At 44.9% G+C, this 18343-nt stretch overlaps 1 protein-coding gene across 2 annotated transcripts in view; it reads right to left on the bottom strand.

The window, feature by feature from the left end:
* LCK (LCK proto-oncogene, Src family tyrosine kinase) overlaps window positions 1-18343 on the bottom strand; it is a 118846-nt gene that overhangs the window by 15114 nt on the left and 85389 nt on the right. For both annotated transcript variants that reach the window (XM_040424571.1, XM_040424570.1), the window contains exons 9-11: window positions 13759-13938; window positions 11048-11124; window positions 10270-10423 (exon numbers count right to left, since the gene is read on the bottom strand). In XM_040424571.1, the coding sequence (XP_040280505.1) occupies window positions 10270-10423; window positions 11048-11124; window positions 13759-13938 (411 nt within the window). The remainder of the gene's footprint in view (window positions 1-10269; window positions 10424-11047; window positions 11125-13758; window positions 13939-18343) is intronic.

Genomic DNA, 18343 nt, shown 5'->3' with positions numbered 1-18343 from the left:
GTGTGCATGAGGCCTAAGAAAAGACTTTATTGTGCTGAAAAAAACAATTAACAAGTTCAGGGAAAGATTATTCAAGGTGTAGGGAAAGCATAGGGAGGCATCATCTACACTATAAAAGGAGAACAAAGATCAAAAGAGGCATGTGGGCTGATCAAAAGAGGCATGTGGGCTGACCAAGAGAGTTGGGGGCTAATATGAGACTGGGGCTAGTCAAAAGAGGCATGGGGCTGATATGAGGCTGGGGACTGATCAAATGAGGCATGGGTGCTAATATGAGACTGGGGGCTGATCAAAAGAGGCATGGGAGCTAATATAAGACTGGGGGATGATCAAATGAGGCATGGGGGGGCTGATTTGAGACTGGGGGTCTGATCTGAGGTCTGAATGGGGTCTTATTTATATTGGGGCTTATATCTGAGGTCTAATTGTGGGTCATTTACTTTTGGGTGCGAGCTGAGGTCCGATTGTGGGTCTGATCTGAGGTCTTACTGCAGTCTTATTAACATTGGGAATCTGATTGGAGCTGTAATCTGAGATCTGATTAACATTGGGGATCTGATTGCTGGTCTGACCTAAGGTCTAATGAAAAATATTTTTTCTTATTGTCCTTCTCTAAAACCTGTGTGCGTCTTTTGGGCCGGTACATCTTATAGGGTGAAAAAAAAGGACCTACATTATCTCCTGAAGACGCTGGTCACCCATCGAAACATGTCGGGATGCAGAGTGCATGAGTGTTAGATTTTTACACAGTGGCAGTGAGGGAGCTCTTCATTAGCAGCTACTGCATGTGTACATATAGGCGATAAGGAACTTTAGCCAATAGTAATAACAAGTTAGAAACAACAGTGGCAATAAATAGCAGCCGGTCAACAGCTGTGATTAAAATACATACAATGTGAATGTACATCCATGCAGACGCGAATAGGATCATTGATACAGACAAATATAGGCCATAACTAATGGTGGCAAAAAACAGTAGTAGGTTACTATAGGTGATGAATGTGAATAATTAGACGGAGCAGCCCGCACCACTGATAGTTTTAAATTGTCAATGTAGTGTCTATGTATGTACAGATAGTGAAATAATCTATTTTAAAAAATAACAAATAAAAGTAAAGTTTTAGCTAATAAAACAGTACATGATCCAAAGACATATTTAGGTCCAGATGGACCATCAATTAGCTTGTTACATTGTACTACACACTTTTTTTGGGGTGTTGTAATAGTATAAAAAGTACGTCTTATTTGCTGTTCTGCAGTGCAGTTACTTTGTACTACAGCCTTTTTTTGGGTGTATAAGTGTAAAAATAAGGACATCTTATTTGCCGTTCTGCGGTGCAGTTACATTGTTCTACAGCCTTTTTTGGGGGTGTATAAGTGTAAAAAAAAGGACTTCTTATTTGCCGTTCTGCACTGCAGTTAGTTTGTACTACAGCCTTTTTTGGGGTGTATAAGTGTAAAAAAGTACGTCTTATGTGCCGTTCTGCGGTGAAGTTACTTTGTACTACATCTTTCTTGGGGTGTATAAGTGTAAAAAAAGTACATCTTATTTGCCGTTCTGCGGTGCAGTTACTTTGTACTACAGCCTTTTTTGGGGTGTATAAGTGCAAAAAAAGTACGTCTTATTTGCCGTTCTGCGGTGCAGTTACTTTGTACTACAGCCTTTTTAGGGGTGTAAAAGTGTAAAAATAAGGACATCTTATTTGCCGTTCTGCTGTGCAGTTACATTGCTCTACAGCTTTTTTTGAGGGTGTATAAGTGTAAAAAAAAGTACATCTTATTTGCCGTTCTGCAGTACAGTTACTTTGTACTACAGCCTTTTTTGGGGTGTATAAGTGTAAAAAAAAAGTACAAAAAAAAACTGATTGTGAGGGGGCAGTAAACTAGATGAGGAGGCAGTAAACTAGAATAAAATATCACTTTTAATTCAACAGGAGATAAAAAAAGCCCCTACAGACAGACAAACATATAAGGGCTCTTTCACACCTGCGTTATTGTCTTCCGGCATAGAGTTCCGTCGTCGGGGCTCTATGCCGGAAGAATCCTGATCAGGATTATCCTAATGCATTCTGAATGGAGAGTAATCCGTTCAGGATGCATCAGGATGTCTTCAGTTCCGGTACGGAACGTTTGTTGGCCGGAGAAAATACCGCAGCATGCTGCGCTTTTTGCTCCGGCCAAAAATCCGGAACACTTGCCGCAAGGCCGGATCCGGAATTAATGCCCATTGGAAGGCATTGATCCGGATCCGGCCTTAAGCTAAACGTCGTTTCGGCGCATTGCCGGAGCCGACATTTAGCTTTTTCAGAGTGGTTACCATGGCTGCCGGGACGCTAAAGTCCTGACAGCCATGGTAAGTGTAGCGGGGAGCGGGGGAGCAGTGTACTTACCGTCCGTGCGGCTCCCCGGGCGCTCCAGAGTGACGTCAGGGCGCCCCAAGCGCATGGATCACGTGATCGCATGGATCACGTCATCCATGCGCATGGGGCGCTCTGACGTCATTCTGGAGCGCCCCGGGAGCCGCACGGACTGTAAGTATACCGCTCCCCCGCTCCCCCGCTCCCCACTCCTACTATGGCAGCCAGGACTTTAATAGCGTCCTGGGTGCCATAGTAACACTGAAAGCATTTGGAAGACGGTTCCGTCTTCAAATGCTTTCAGTACACTTGCGTTTTTCCGGATCCGGAGTGTAATTCCGGCAAGTGGAGTACACGCCGGATCCGGACAACGCAAGTGTGAAAGAGGCCTAAGACATACACCCTCAGCCTGGTATCATGGCTGATACCATGTAAGGCTGGGATATCAACGTTGGTGCTAGTGGTGGGCTAGGCAAGAATAAAAACGTGAGGGATAGAGTAGGGTAATAACATGGTGAGTGCACTGGCCCTAATAAATCCCTACTTGTCCTAGTCCACCCTATTAATGTATCCAAAGGACGGGGTCCAAAAAGCCTCGCAAGGGGTGGCCCAGATTGGAACTCTGATCCTACGCTGAAAGCCCTAATAAGGCCCTGAACAGCGATAAAACGACCAAGTATCCAATAGATAATACAGAATTGTAACCACACATTGATTAGGGCTGTAGGAAAAAGAAAACCTGAACCAGACCCAATCAAGTGAAACAAGAAAAATACTCAAGTGTCCCAACGCGTTTCCTCAACATAAGCCCCAAGATTCTTCAGGGGACACGGGGTGTAGTGATGGTTGCCCCAGCTGGCGTATGGCCCAACAGCTAGGGAATAACTGTATAATGGCTACAGTCAGTGTGTGGCTCAGCCTGAAACACAACAACAAAAGACAGAAAAAAACACATAAGTATAATAACCAATCGGTCACCCCCAAGCATCCAACATAGGACGATGGGGGAATAGTAACTTACTGTTTGGTGGCTGCGGTCAGCGTATGGCTGTAGACCCAAGTGCAGAAAGGACCCACGGTAATGGTGTCCGCAAGGGTAGATGAACCGGCAACATATGGGGCTGAACTGCCCCATTATAAAGGTAGAGGGGCCAGGTGAGACGCATCTCCAGCAATCTCCGTCAGCTGAAAGACGTCTGCTGATGACATCAGAAGATGCGCTCTTCTTTGAGTATTTTTCTTGTTTCACTTGATTGGGTCTGGTTGGGGTTTTCTTTTTCCTACAGCCCTAATCAATGTGTGGTTACAATTCTGTATTATCTATTGGATACTTGGTCATTTTATCGCTGTTCAGGGCCTTATTAGGGCTTTCAGCGTAGGATCAGAGTTCCAGTCTGGGCCACCCCTTGCGGGGCTTTTTGGACCCCGTCCTTTGGATACATTAATAGGGTGGACTAGGACAAGTAGGGATTTATTAGGGCCAGTGCACTCACCATGTTAATACCCTACTCTATCCCTCACGTTTTTATTCTTGCCTAGCCCACCACTAGCACCAACGTTGATATCCCAGCCTTACATGGTATCAGCCATGATACCAGGCTGAGGGTGTATGTCTTATATGTTTGTCTGTCTGTAGGGGCTTTTTTATCTCCTGTTGAATTAAAAATGATATTTTATTCTAGTTTACTGCCCCCTCACAATTAGTTTTTTTGCATCTTTTGGATCAGTATTCAGGTGGGCTCGACTGCCTATCTTGTTTGACCCTCTTCTTTTGTAAAAAAAAAAAGTACATCTTATTTGCCGTTCTGCAGTGCAGTTACTTTGTACTACAGCCTTTTTGGGGGTGCATAAGTGTAAAAAAAAGTACGTCTTATTTGCCGTTCTGCAGTGCAGTTACATTGTTCTACAGCTTATTTTGGGGTGTATAAGTGTAAAAAAAAGTACTTATTATTTGCTGTTCTGTGGTGCAGTTACATTGTACTACACACTTTTTTGGGGGTGTTGTAATAGTATAAAAAGTACGTCTTATTTGCCGTTCTGCACAATGTTGGCACCACCGCCCTGCGTAAACACATGCAGCATCACCATAAAGTGGCCTGGGAGAACCGTGGCTCCGATGTGGTGGCCCAGCCTGCCGCAGCATCACCCAGTGGCACGCACCTAATTTCATGCAGTCAAGGCTCCACCACCTCAGCCGAAGGGAGCTGTCCCATCATCTGCTGGTCCTGATGTTCCTGCTTCTCCTCCTCCTATTCCTCGTTAGTCATTCTGTCAGCAATCAATCACCAAAGCAATTGCCAAGAGACGACAGTATGCGTGCACTCATCCAACGGCGCAGAAGCTGAACGTGCTCCTGGCCATGTTGGTGGTGCTGCAGTCCTTGCCTTTCCAAGTGGTGGACTCTGCACCTTTTAGAGAACTGATGGCTTGTGCTGAGCCGAGGTGGAGAGTCCCAAGTCGTCATTTCTTTGCCAAAAAGGCAGTACCAGCCCTGAACACATATGTAGATCAGAAGGTGGGCCAGTCCTTGAGCCTGTCGGTGTCTGCCAAAGGACACGGCAGCGCCGACATGTGGAGCTGTAACTACAGTCAAGGACAATATATGTCCTTTACAGCCCACTGGGTAAATGTGGTTCCCGCCCAGCCACACCAGCAACTTGGCCGGGTGATGCCGCTTCCACCTCTATGTTCTCACGCCGTTGGTCTTGCGACAATGTCCTCCTCATCCTCTACCATGTCCTCAGCCTTCACTGCAGGGACAATTCACAGTGCCCCTTCAGCATACCACATGTGCAGGGCTCGGCGGTGTCACGCTGTTCTGCACCTCGTTTGCCTGGGCGAACAAAGTCACACACAAGGGAGGAACTGCTCCGTGTCCTTCATCAAGAAATCAAATCCTGGCTTTCTCCTCAACAACTCAAAATCGGAACCATGGTGACCGACAATGGGAAGAACATGGTGTCAAGAATGTGGTGTCAGCGCTGCGTCAAGGAGGGCTGAGCCATGTGCCCTGCATGTCGCACGTGTTCAATCTGGTTGTAAAGTGGTTCCTGAAGTCTTCCGCCCATCTGCAAGACATCCTAAAAATGGCCAGGAAACTTTGCATGCACATCAGCTACTCGTACACCGCAAAGCACACCCTCCTTGAGCTGCAGTGGCAGAACGGCGTCCCCCAACATAGGCTGATATGCAACGTTTCCACCCGTTCGAATTCCACCATCCAGTGGCGTACATACCAGGGTCGCAGGGGTCGCAGTTGTGACCGGGCCCGGCACTCCAGGGTGCCTGGCCGCCTGTGGACCCCAGGCCGCTGGCAGGGGCCCCTCTGTACTCACATGTAATGGAGCGCTCTGATGGGGCCCGGCATGAAGTACAGTGGCAATTTCGGGCCCAATCAGAGCGCTCCATGCCTCCATTACATGTATAATATGGGGGTGGGTGGGGCCGGAGGGTCAAGGAAGACGGGGGGGGGGGGGAGCGCACACTCACTCACACCCGGCCAGGCAGTTCCGTTTCCATAGTGAAGCAGGGAAACCTCTCTGCTCCCTGCTTCACTGATCTTCAGAGCTCAGGAGCTCCCCCTGCTGGCCCCAGATCACGCTGCTGGCTGTGGGAGGAGAGCTGAAAGCCCGGCAATCTGCCTCCTGTCATCAGGGAAGAAGGTAAGTATGTGTATTTTTTTTTCTAACGCTGCAGACTGGGGGCAGGGCAGGGGGGTGTTTGATGGGCACAACTAGAGTGAGGGGGCACAAAAGTTGGCATCTCTACTGAGGGGCACCTAATCTGCCATAACTAATTTGAGGGGGGCACCTAATCTGCCATAACTAATTTGAGGGGGCATCTAATGTGGCATAACTACTGTGAGGGGGGCACATATAAAGGCATTACTATGAGGGGGCACATATGAAGGCATAACTACTGTGACGGGGCATGTAATCTGACATAACCAATGTGAGGGGCACATATGTGGGCATATCTAATGTGAGGGGCACATAATCTGGCATAACCACTCTGAGGGGACACATAATCTGGCATAACCACTCTGAGGGGGCACATATCTGGGCATATCTACTTTGAGGGGGCACATAACTGGGCATAAATACTGTGAAGGGGCACATAATCTGCCATAACTACTGTGAGGGGCACATAATCTGGCATTACTACTGTGAGGGGGCACATAATCTGGCATTACTACTGTGAGGGGACACATAATCTGGCATTACTACTGTGAGGGGACACATAATCTGGCATAACCACTCTGAGGGGGCACATATCTGGGCATAACTACTGTAAGGGGACACATATTTGGCATAACTACTATGAGGGGGCACATATCTAGGCATAATTACTGTGACAGGAACAAAGGTGGGCATAACTACTGTGAGGGGCCACAAGGTGGGCATTAGTACTGTGTGGTTGCACTTAGGGGAAATGTCCTAAATTATTCTGCTATACATTGGCATGGCTTAGTTTTACAGGCCAGCACAGCGCCCTCTGCTGGTGATTTCACAGGGGCAGTCACCATCCCTTCCTTATGTGATTATTCTTTTTTTCTCACCACAAGGACCTTGTTCTGGATCCAGCGGACATCACGCCAATACCAGCGACACCCTGGATGAGGTAGGACCAGATTTTATTAGGACTGGGTGAGTGTAGCCATGCATTGGGCTTAGGGCTCTGTAACACGAGCGGATCCTGTGCGGGTAATCTGCTGCGTGAAAGACAGCCAAGCCCCGTTTCGGACAGCAGAGACACGGAGCATTAACATGATTGGTAATGCTCTGTGCCTCTCTGTGATCTTTTTACTACAAAATCACAGAGACATAAAGTTGTCACCGTGATTTTATAGTAAAAAGATCACAGTCAATCATGTTACTGCTCCGTGTCTCTGCTGTCCAGAATGGGGCTTGGCACGGAAAGAGCCCTTAGTAAGAAAATCTGCTGGTTCTTTGTAATAATGTTTGCACTGTGGCCCATTACACTATAGTTACAACACTAGTAGGGGAGGTATTGGGGAGAGGGGCTTGGAGGCAGGTTGGGGGGGGCGACAGGGAGGGGGCCCCATAGATCAGTTTCACACCGGGGCCCCATGGATTGTGTGTACGCCACTGCCACCATCCATATGTTGGACCGATTATATGAACAGAGAAAGGCCATAAACGATTTCTTGATGATACAGAGGTACTCCCCTGTGTAACTTCGATGTTAGCCAGTGGCCGTTACTGCGTGACATCTGCCGTTTGAGGAGGCCACTTTATTAGGGTACTTTCACACTAGAGTTTTTTTTTTTTCGGCATAGAGTTCCGTCACAGGGGTTCTATACCGGAAAATAACTGATCAGGCATATCCCCATGCATTCTGAATGGAGAGTAATCCGTTCAGGATGCATCAGCTTGTCTTCAGTTCAGTCATTTTGACTGATCAGGCAAAAGATAAGAGCATTTTTTCCCATAGGAATGTATTAGTGCCGGATTCGGCATTCAAAATACCGGAATGCCGGATCCGTCCTTCCGGCCTGTGCATGCGCAGACCGGTAAGAATGTGTAAAAAGATACAAGACGGATCCGTCTCTCCGCATAACAAGCGGAGAGACGGATCCGTCCTTGCAATGCATTTATGAGACGGATCCGGATCCGTCTCACAAATGCTTTCAGTCAGCGGCAGATCAGCGGACAGTTCCGATGACGGAACTGCCCGCCGGATCACACTGCCGCAAGTGTGAAAGTAGCCTTTGTTAGTCGCCAGAACTACGGGATGAACAACGTTATTCCACTGATTCATGTCCTATTGTTTCACTACCACAGCAGACTCCCTATGCGTGTTACTGCAAGGCACAGTGTTCTACACCACAATACAGGCTCTCTGCAGCCAGAAAATAGCTGTTTTTTTATGCGATTTGCCACGAATTAATTCAGATCGAATCTGATCTTTTTGGAGATTTCGGCGAACCGACTGAATCAAATTTTTTAGAAATCTCTAGTCATGACCCAGTCCCTAATGCACCTATGCACATTTTAAATAGCAAACTCTAGAGGTAGGGATACCCTTTAAATGTAATGTTTTATAAAAAAATTATTTTGTTATACATTATGGGTTCTGATGGCATTTTCCTGCAACAATTGATGCTTATTAGACACAGGATGTTGTAGATTGGAAGGGCAATTAGAGATGTCTGCAAACAAAAGGCCATCTGTAAGGGGCATACACAGATCTCATAGGGTCCCAACGCAAAACTTAGTTTGGGCCCCCCTGTCCCACCCAATTTCCAAGTATATACGCATCAATCACTCCCAGGCAGTGAAGAACGCAAATTGCAACACCCCAGATCTCTGTCAAATTTACACCCTTTTTTTGTTTGTTTTATAATGAATGAAGAAATTTTAATTAAATACAAACTGTAATGAAAAAAATGCATTTGGCCTCAACCTTTTTTTCTGACTTATGTGGGAAAAAGTGGAACAAATGCTTCAAAATAATGGCGCTCACTATGACCACCATATTTCTCAATGTATTTATACTAGATAACTGACAAAAATACATTGATAAGTCTCCAGATTCCCTTCTATTAAAAAACTGGCTTGCCTGCAGCCACTACTAGGGGGAGCTCAGTGCATAGGTATTTATGCAATTAACATGGACGCTGTAATCATCTCTTTGCATTGAGCTCCCCCAGTGGTGGCTGCTTGAAAATGCATTGTTTTCACGCAGGAAAGAGAAGTTCAGTTACATTTTCCAAACATATGCAGTATCTGCACACTTTTCTCTATGGTGTGGAGGACTGGGCTCATTACCCTGCCCCAAATTATCATATTTATGTATATGATTAAAGGGATTCTGTCACCACCTATAAGCCCTGTGAGCTAAACATATGCTCATGTCCAGGGTAGGATTCTGATTTCTAAGGTGGCCTTATAAAAGCTATTTGTGGCTTTATTCTGCGGAAAAACAGGTTTTACTAACCTGTCAATCATTGAATTAAGGTGCCCAAGCAGGGGAGGTCTGTGGATGCATGGTGCCCGGCCGCACGCATCGCCGTTCGTGCCCAACGCCGCCTTCTACTCCTTAGTGCCGCCTCTCCCTCCCTCCCCCTCCTCCCGCTTTGAGATCCCGCGCATGCGCACAGGCTCAGCCTGATGCGCCGTTGCGGACTGCTGGCATCGGCTTCTTCTTGCACTGTGCGCACGCGCTGAGAAGGGGACACTGCTACAGGTTGCCGGAAAGGTTTACTGCGAGTAAACTAGAGATGGGAAGTTCAGATCTTTCACATGAATCGGTTCATTTCAATCAGTTAATTTAAATGAACCGAATCATGAATCAAATCTTCGGTTCATTCGCTGAGCTGACAAGAAGCAAGTGAACCGAAGCTTAGGTTGCACAATGCGCATGCGCGGATGCTTCGATTCACTTGCTGACTCGCTGAGTCGGCTCTTGGTCTGAGTCAGGAAATTTATTCTTTAAAACCCTGTGTGTAATTATCTACCCCACTGTAGGAAAAAAAACAAGCATCCAGGGGGTGTGAATTTAACACTGGGGTAAATAATATAATTAAAATGGAGGGTTAAATGTGTAAATGTATTTAAATAAAATACATCTCTCTAAATAGTTATATAGCTACTGAATGAGACAGAAGAAGGGATGCCTTTTACATATATATCTCCTTGAGAAGCCAATTTGACCCTAAAGGGTTAATTCAACCTGTAATCTAAATTCCTGTGTCCTCTTATCTCTCTGCTCTGCTATCAGTAAACCTTTCCGGGATATATTGTCTCACATGCGGGATATATTGTCTCACATGCGGGTGTCAGGGAGCCGCTATCTAATAGCGGGAGACTCCCTGAATGTCCGGGAGACTTGAGATCCCTGTGATGCATTTTTACTTCTTTTACTAGGCTAGGTTTGTATAGTTAGGTACCTTCCTGGGCGGTATACTCATTGTCCTCTATCATACGAGCCAGACCAAAATCAGCAATTTTGCAGATCACTCTTTCTGATACCAAAATGTTGGCAGCTCGCAAGTCTCGATGGATATAATTCTTACGCTCCAGGAATGCCATTCCTTCTGCCACCTAGTGATTATGAAAGTACATTACAGTTAAGACTACAGGTGAAAAATTAAAGGGATTGTCTCATCATGGACAATGGGGGCATATCAATAGGATATGCCCTCATTGTCTTATAGGTGTGGGTCCCACCGCTGGGCCCCACACCTATATTGAGAACGGAGCCCCGCAAGGTGGTGGCTGGTGGACTCCGGTCCGGCCACCACCAAGCCGACTCCCCATAGAAGTGAACGGGAGCGTACCGCGCACGCGTGGCCCTCTCTCCCATTCATTTCTATGGGGCCGACGGAAATAGCCAAGCCAGCGCTCGCCTATTTTTGCCGGCCCCATAGAAAATGAATGGAGGGCGGCTGCGCATGCGCAGTGCTCCCTCCTTTACTTGCGGGGCTCTGTTCTCGATATAGGTGCGGGTCCCTAGCGATATGCCCCCATTGTCCATGATGAGACAACCCCTTTAAAAAAAAAAAGTGGACATGTAAAATACTGTGTTTTTAAAAACATATTCCAGTAACTATTAATGGGCATTGTTTCTCTAATCAAATTATGGTTCCCCAGAATTTCATTTCTTCCTAGGACCTACCATTTATCTATTCTCTGTCATCTTCAGCATTTTGTCATTTAACGCCTTACCTGAGCGGACATATCAATTAGTTTATAGATGTTAAGTCTGAGGCCTTCTGATGTCTTCAAATAATCTATCAGGCTCCCTGTAGTATGGAGAAAAAGGTCAGTGGAATTTGTCAATAGACAGATAAGATCAAATTTCTTCCAAGATGGATGTCAGTTGCCTTAAAGGGGTTGTTTCAGTTCAGTAAGTTGCATTTATCATGTAGAGAAAGTTAATGCCAGGCACTTACTAATGTATTGTTATTATCCATATTGCTTCCTTTGCTAGCTGGATTCATTTTTCCATCACATTATACACTGCTCGTTTCCATGGTTACACACCACCCTGCAAACCAGTGGTGGTCGTGCTTACACACTATAGGAAAAAGCATCAGACTCTCTGGTGGCCGGGACCATTGGAGCGCACATAGGCTAGTGCTTTATCCTATATTGTGCAAGCACGACCACCACTGATGGATTGCAGGGTGTTCTGTAACCATGGAAACAAGCAGTGTATAATGTGATGGAAAAAATGAATACAGCCAGCAAAGGAGCCAATATGGCTAATAACAATACATTAATAAGTGGCTTGTATTTACTTTTTTTACATGATAAACGCCACTTACTGAAGTGAGACAACCCCTTTAAGGCTCCTTTACACTGGCCGAGCATCGAGCAGATAATCATTAACAAGCGCTCAGCAAAGGTACCGCCAAATACTGGATGAACGACAGTTTAATAAGATTGTTTGTGCGGACACCTAAATCATTGTTTGCCTGCAGCAGATTGTGCTGTCTAATCACGCTCTGATACCTGCAAACAATGATTCTGTATGGGGATGAGCAATGACATTAGTGATCGCTCCTCCCCATACTGAGGAGGAGATCACTGCATATACAGTCCTGATCAAAAGTTTAAGACCACTTGAAAAATGGCAAAAAATCACATTTTACATTGTTGGATCTTAACAAGGTTCCAAGTAGAGCTTCAACATGCAACAAGAAGAAATGAGAGCGAGACAAAACATTTTTTGAGCATTCAATTAATTGAAAATAACGATCAAACTGAAACAGGCTGTTTTTCAGCTGATCCAAATTTTAGGACCACCCGCCTTTAAAAGGCCAAATCTGTGCAAAGATGTGGATTCATTGTCATTTTCTGTCAGGTAGTCACACGTTGTGATGGCAAAGGCAAAAAACTCTCCCCTTCTGAACGTGGTCGGGTTGTTGAACTGCATAAGCAGGGTCTCTCACAGCGCGCCATCGCTGCTGTGGTGGGACGCAGTAAGACAGTCATTTGGAATTTCTTAAATGATCCTGAGGGTTATGGAACAAAAAAGTCAAGTGGAATACCCCAAAAAATTTCATCAGCACTGAGCCGGAGGATCCAATTGGCTGTCCGTCAAGACACTGGATGATCCTCGACCCAAATTAAGGCCCTTACTGGTGCTGACTGCAGCCCCATAACCATCAGACGGCATCTGAGACTGAAGGGCTTCAAAAACAAAAAACGTCTTCAAAGACCTCGTCTCCTTGAACGCCACAGAACTGCTTGTTTGGACTTTGCAAGAGAGCACCAAATATGGGACATTCAAAGGTGGAAGAAAGCTTTATTCTCAGATAAGAAAAAATTTAACCTTGATGGTCCTGATGGTTTCCAACGTTACTGGCATGACAAGCAGATCCCACCTGAGATGTTTTCTACGCGCCACAGTGGAGGGGGCGCCATAATGGTCTGGGGTGCTTTTTCCTTCAGTGGAACAATGGAGCTTCAGGAAGTGCAGGGGTGTCAAACGGCCGCTGGCTATGTCCAGATGTTGCAGAGAGCATTCCTCATGACTGAGGGCCCTCGTCTGTGTGGTAACGACTGGGTTTTTCAACAGGACAACGCTACAGTACACAATGCCCGCAGGACAAGAGACTTCTTCCAGGAGAATAACATCACTCTTTTGGCCCATCCTGCGTGTTCCCCTGATCTAAATCCAATTGAAAACCTTTGGGGATGGATGCCAAGGGAAGTTTACAAAAATGGACAACAGTTCCAGACAGTAGATGGCCTTCGTGCGGCCGTCTTCACCACTTGGAGAAATGTTCCCATTCACCTCATGGAAACGCTTGCATCAAGCATGCCGAAACGAATTTTTGAAGTGATAAACAATAACGGTGGAGCTACTCATTACTGAGTTCATGTTTGGAAGTTAGATTTCTGTTTTGGGGGGGGTTTAGTTTTTTTAAACAGCCTGTTTAAGTTTATTCGTTGTTTTCATTCATTTGAATGCTCAAAAATGTTTTGTCTCACTCCCATTTCTTCTTGTTGCATGTTGAAGCTCTACTTGGAACCTTGTTAAGATCCAGCCATGCTAAATATGATTTTTTGCCATTTTTCAAGTGGTTTTAAACTTAGCATTTACAGGACTGTAAATGCACCGTTCTTTTTCACTGATGGGCAGGAGATTGCTGGGAATGAACCTTTCCTTCTGCTCAGTTAAGCAGTTAGGGGGCCTTTGGAGACACTTCTTGTCTGAATGCAAAGTGACAAGTGTGGTGCAGAAGAAATTGTGGTTTAGAGTAGGCACCATAGTTTCAGTGAAGTGAACTGAACTGGTACAGCATTCAATGTCAGTGTTATTCATGAAATGCTTTCTGGGGCATAGCACCCAAAATGCTTGTCAGCAAGTATTCTAGGTGTTACCCAGGGAGGATTCAGAAGTTAGCTTTATCTTTATTACGTCTTACCATTTTCCATGAATTCTGTCACTATAAATATAGGCTGTTCAGTTACCACTGCATGTAAGCGGACCAGTCGTGGATGCTGCAGCTGCTTCATTAGATTGGCTTCTGCCAGGAAAGCTGTTGGGGGCATGGTGCCCTGCTTAAGGCTCTTTATTGCAACTTTGGTGTGCTTATTGTAGTATCCTGCCCAAGAAAACAAAGGCCCAGATTTACTAATGTGTCTGCGCCTAGTATGTGTATAAAAAGAGGCACAGATTGGAGCAATTGGGTGCAACTTGGGTTTCTACAAAGCTTTTTTTAGTTATGCGAAAGGGGGTGGAAAAGTTTTCTGACACAGCCCCCTGTAAGAGATCAGGTGCTGCCAGGCAGCAGGGGGCCGCTATGTCCACAGTTCTTAGTATATTCTAACTTGAAGCGTCCCAATCACTATGGGAACACCTCTGTGTTAGAATATACTGTCGGATCTGAGTTTTCGCGATCTAATTCAAATCCAATGGTATATTCTAACATAGAGGCGTTCCCATGGTGATGGGGACGCTTCAAGTTAAAATATACCATCGGATTGGAGAAAACTCAGATCCGATGGTATATTAATAGGGACTCCTGACTTTACATTGAAAGTCAATAGGGGACGGATCAGTTTACAATTGCACCAATATTGTGTCAATGTAAACGGATCCGTCCCCATTGACTTCCATTGTAAGTCAGGATGGATCCGTTCGGCTCCGCACCGCCAGGCGGACACCAAAACTCTGCAAGCAGCGTTTTGGTGTCCGCCTCCACAGCGGAATGGAGGCGGAACGGAGCCAAACTGATGCATTCTGAATGGATCCGCATCCATTCAGAATGCATTGGGGCTAAACTGATCCGTTTGGGGCTGCTTGTGAGAGCCTTGAAACGGATCTCACAGGCGGACCCTGAAACGCCAGTGTGAAAGTAGCCTTAGCCAACCAATAGCTGGTACAAAGAGAAAAGTTTTTATCCTTGCACCACATTTATCATCCAGCCTGAGCCCTTTAATAAATCCTGTGCAGGTTTGAAAGCCTGACTAAGTTTACGCCGTCGATAGGATTAGTAAATCTGACCCAAAGTGTAATACAGAAACAGACTGAGGGTGGCATTTATCAGAGTGTGTTTTCTGGTGGTAATTTGTCACAAATTTTGACGCACCTAACTTGCTGCACAAACTCCTGCGACTTTTGTCTGTATAGGCCACAGTTCACCAGTTTTTTAAATGGACCGCTATGGAGGTCAGTGTTAAGGGGCGGGGTGCTGTAGATGTCACTGTTAAGGGGGTGGGATGTTGTGGAGGTCACATTTTAAGGTAACAGAGCTCTGTGGAGGTGACTGTTTAGGGGGCGGGTTATTGTGGAAACCAATGTTAACGAGACGGGGTACTGTGGAGGTCACAAATAAAGGGCCAGCCACTGTGGAGGTTACTGTTAAGGGGGTGGGGGACTGTGGAAGTCACTATTAAAGGGGCAGATGCTGTGGAGGTCACTGTTAAGGAGTGGGTTATTGTGGAAGTCACTGCTAAGGAAATGGAGTACTGTGGAGGTCACTAATAAAGGGGCGGCCGCTGTGGAGGTCACTGTTAAAGGGGAGGGCGCTGTGGATGTTACTGTTAAGGGGGCAGGACGCTGTGGAGGTTACTGTTAAAGGGGCGGGCACTGTGGAGGTCACTGTTAAGGGAGGAGGGGACTGTGGAGGCCACTATTAAAGGGGCAGCGCGGTACTGTGAGGTCACTGTTAAGGCAGCGAGGTACTGTGAGGTCACTGTTAAGGGAGCAGAGTACAGTGGAGGTCACTGTTAAGGTAGCGGGGTACTGTGGCAGTCATTGTTAAAGGGGCAGTCGCTGTTGAGGTCTCTGTTAAGGGTGCCGCAAATGGTGGAGCTCACAGTTAAGAGGACTGTAACCTATGGTCAGTGTTAAGGGGCGGGTGCTGTAGAGGTCACTGTTAAGGGGGTGGGTCCCTGTGGAGGTCACTGTCAAGGTGGTGGAGTGCTGTGGAACTCAGTGTTAAAGGGGCAGGCTGCTGTGAAGGTCAAAGTTAAGGCGTGGACTGCATTGGAGGTCCCATTTTAAGGGGCACTGGAGGGGTCAGTGTTAAGGGGTGGGAGGCTGTGGAGCTCACTGTTAAGGGGGATGAGGTACTGTAGATGTCACTGTTATGGGGGATGCTGTCGATATCTTTTAATGACAACCAAACATTAAATGAAATAGATGATATATACTCGTGCGAAGCCGGGTCTTTCTGCTAGTATATATATATATATATATATCCTCTTCAGGACACAGGGCGTATAGGGCACGGCGGGCGGTGATCGGATGCCGGTGCCTGCTCAAATCATTGAGCAGGCACCTCGGCTAAATGCGCGGTTTGCGGCTTTTTATGGTGTGGGCGGCGGCGGTGCCATCAGGTCCCCATGGGGCTGTAGGGGGGACCCGATGGCATGGAAGGCAGCGCTGCTGCCTTCCTGTGACGTGCCTGTGAGATCCAGCCCCCTGGATCTCACAGGCCGAAAACTGTATGAGTAATACACACAATATTACTCATACAGCCAATGCATTCCAGTACAGAAGTATTGGAATGCATTGTAAAGGATTAGACCCCCAAAAGTGGGACAAAAAAAAAAAGTAGAAAAAATAAAGTTTTCCCCCAAAAAATGTTTACGTTTCAAGTAAAAATAAACAAAAACATAATTTCCCCCAAATAAAGTTAAAAAAAATTTGTAAAGAGTAGGGGGGAAAAAATAGACATATTAGGTATCGCTGCGTGCGTATCGACCGGATCTATAAACATATCACATGACCTAACCCCTCAGATGAACACCGTAAAAAATTAAAAATAAAAACTGTGCTAAATAAACCATTTTTTTGTCACCTTACATCACAAAAAGTACAACAGCAAGTGATCAAAAAGGCATATGCCCACCAAAATAGTACCAATCTAGCCGTCACCTCATCCCGCAAAAAATGAGCCCCTACCTGAGACAATCGCCCAAAAAATAAAAAAACTATGGCTCAGAATATGGAGACACTAAAACATTTTTTTTGTTTTAAAAAAGCTGTTATTGTGTAAAACTTACATAAAAAAAAAAAAAATTATACATATTAGGTATCGCCGCGTCCATATCAACTGGCTCTATAAACATATCACATGATCTAACCCCTCAGATGAACACCGTAAAAAATAAAAAATAAAAACTGTGCTAAATAATCCATTTTTTGTCACCTCATATCACAAAAAGTGTAATAGCAAGAGATCAAAAAGTCATATGCACCCCAAAATAGAGCCAATCAAACCATCATCTCATCCCGCAAAAATCCTACCCTACCCAAGATAATCACCCAAAAACTGAAAAACTATGGATCTCAGACTATGGAAACATTAAAACATGATTTTTTTTTTGTTTAAAAAATGAAATCATTGTGTAAAACGTACATAAATAAAGAAAGTATACATATTAGGTATTGCCGCATCTGTAATAAGTTACTCTATAAAAATATCACATGACCTAACCCCTCAGGTGAACACCGTAAAGTAATAAAAACGATGTAAAAAAAGCCATTTTTTGTCATCTTACATCACAAAAAGTGTAATAGCAAGCGATCAAAAAGTGATATGCACCCCAAAATAGTGCCAATCAAACCATCATCTCATCCCACAAAAAATGAGACCTTACCTAAGATAATCGCCCAAAAACTGAAAAAACGATGGCTCTCGGACTATGGAGACACTAAAACATGATTTTTTTTTGTTTCAAAAATTTAATCATTGTGTAAAACTTGCATAAATAAAAAAATAGTATACATATTAGGCATCGCCGCGTCCGTGACAACCTGCTCTATAAAAATACCACATGATCTAACCTGTCAGATGAATGTTGTAAATAACAACAAAAAAAAGGTGCCAAAACAGCTATTTCTTGTTACCTTGCCTCACAAAAAGTGTAATATAGAGCAACCAAAAATCATATGTACCCTATCCCGTAGTTTCTAAAATGGGGTCACTTTTTTATGGAGTTTCTACAGTCCAGCAAAATCTGCCTTCCAAAAACCGTATGGCATTACTTTCCTTCTGCACCCTGCCGTGTGCCCATACAGCAGTTTACAGCCACATATGGGGTGTTTCTGTAAACTACAGAATCAGGGCCATAAATATTGAGTTTTGATTGGCTGTTAACCCTTGCTTTGTAACTGGAAAAAAAAAATTCATGGAAAATCTGCCAAAAAAGTGGAATTTTGAAATTGTATCTCTATTTTCCATTAATTCTTGTGGAATACCTAAAGGGTTAACAACATTTGTAAAATCAGTTTTTAATACCTTGAGGGGTGTAGTTTCTAGAATGGGGTCATTTTTGGGTGGTTTCTATTATGTAAGCCTCACAAAGTGACTTCAGACCTGAACTGGTCCTTAAAAAGTATTTTTTTTTTTATTTATGAGAAATTTCAAGATTTACTTCTAAACTTCTAAGCCTTGTAACGTCCCCCAAAAATAAAATGTCATTCCCAAAATTATCCTAACATGAAGTAGACATATGGGGAATGTAAAGGAATAACTATTTTTGTAGGTATTACTATGT

The sequence above is a fragment of the Bufo bufo genome, chromosome 3, assembly GCF_905171765.1.
Source record: "Bufo bufo chromosome 3, aBufBuf1.1, whole genome shotgun sequence".
NCBI lineage: Eukaryota > Metazoa > Chordata > Amphibia > Anura > Bufonidae > Bufo > Bufo bufo.
The sequence above is the reverse complement of the archived record's forward strand: the minus strand, read 5'-3'. Positions and strand labels throughout refer to the sequence as shown.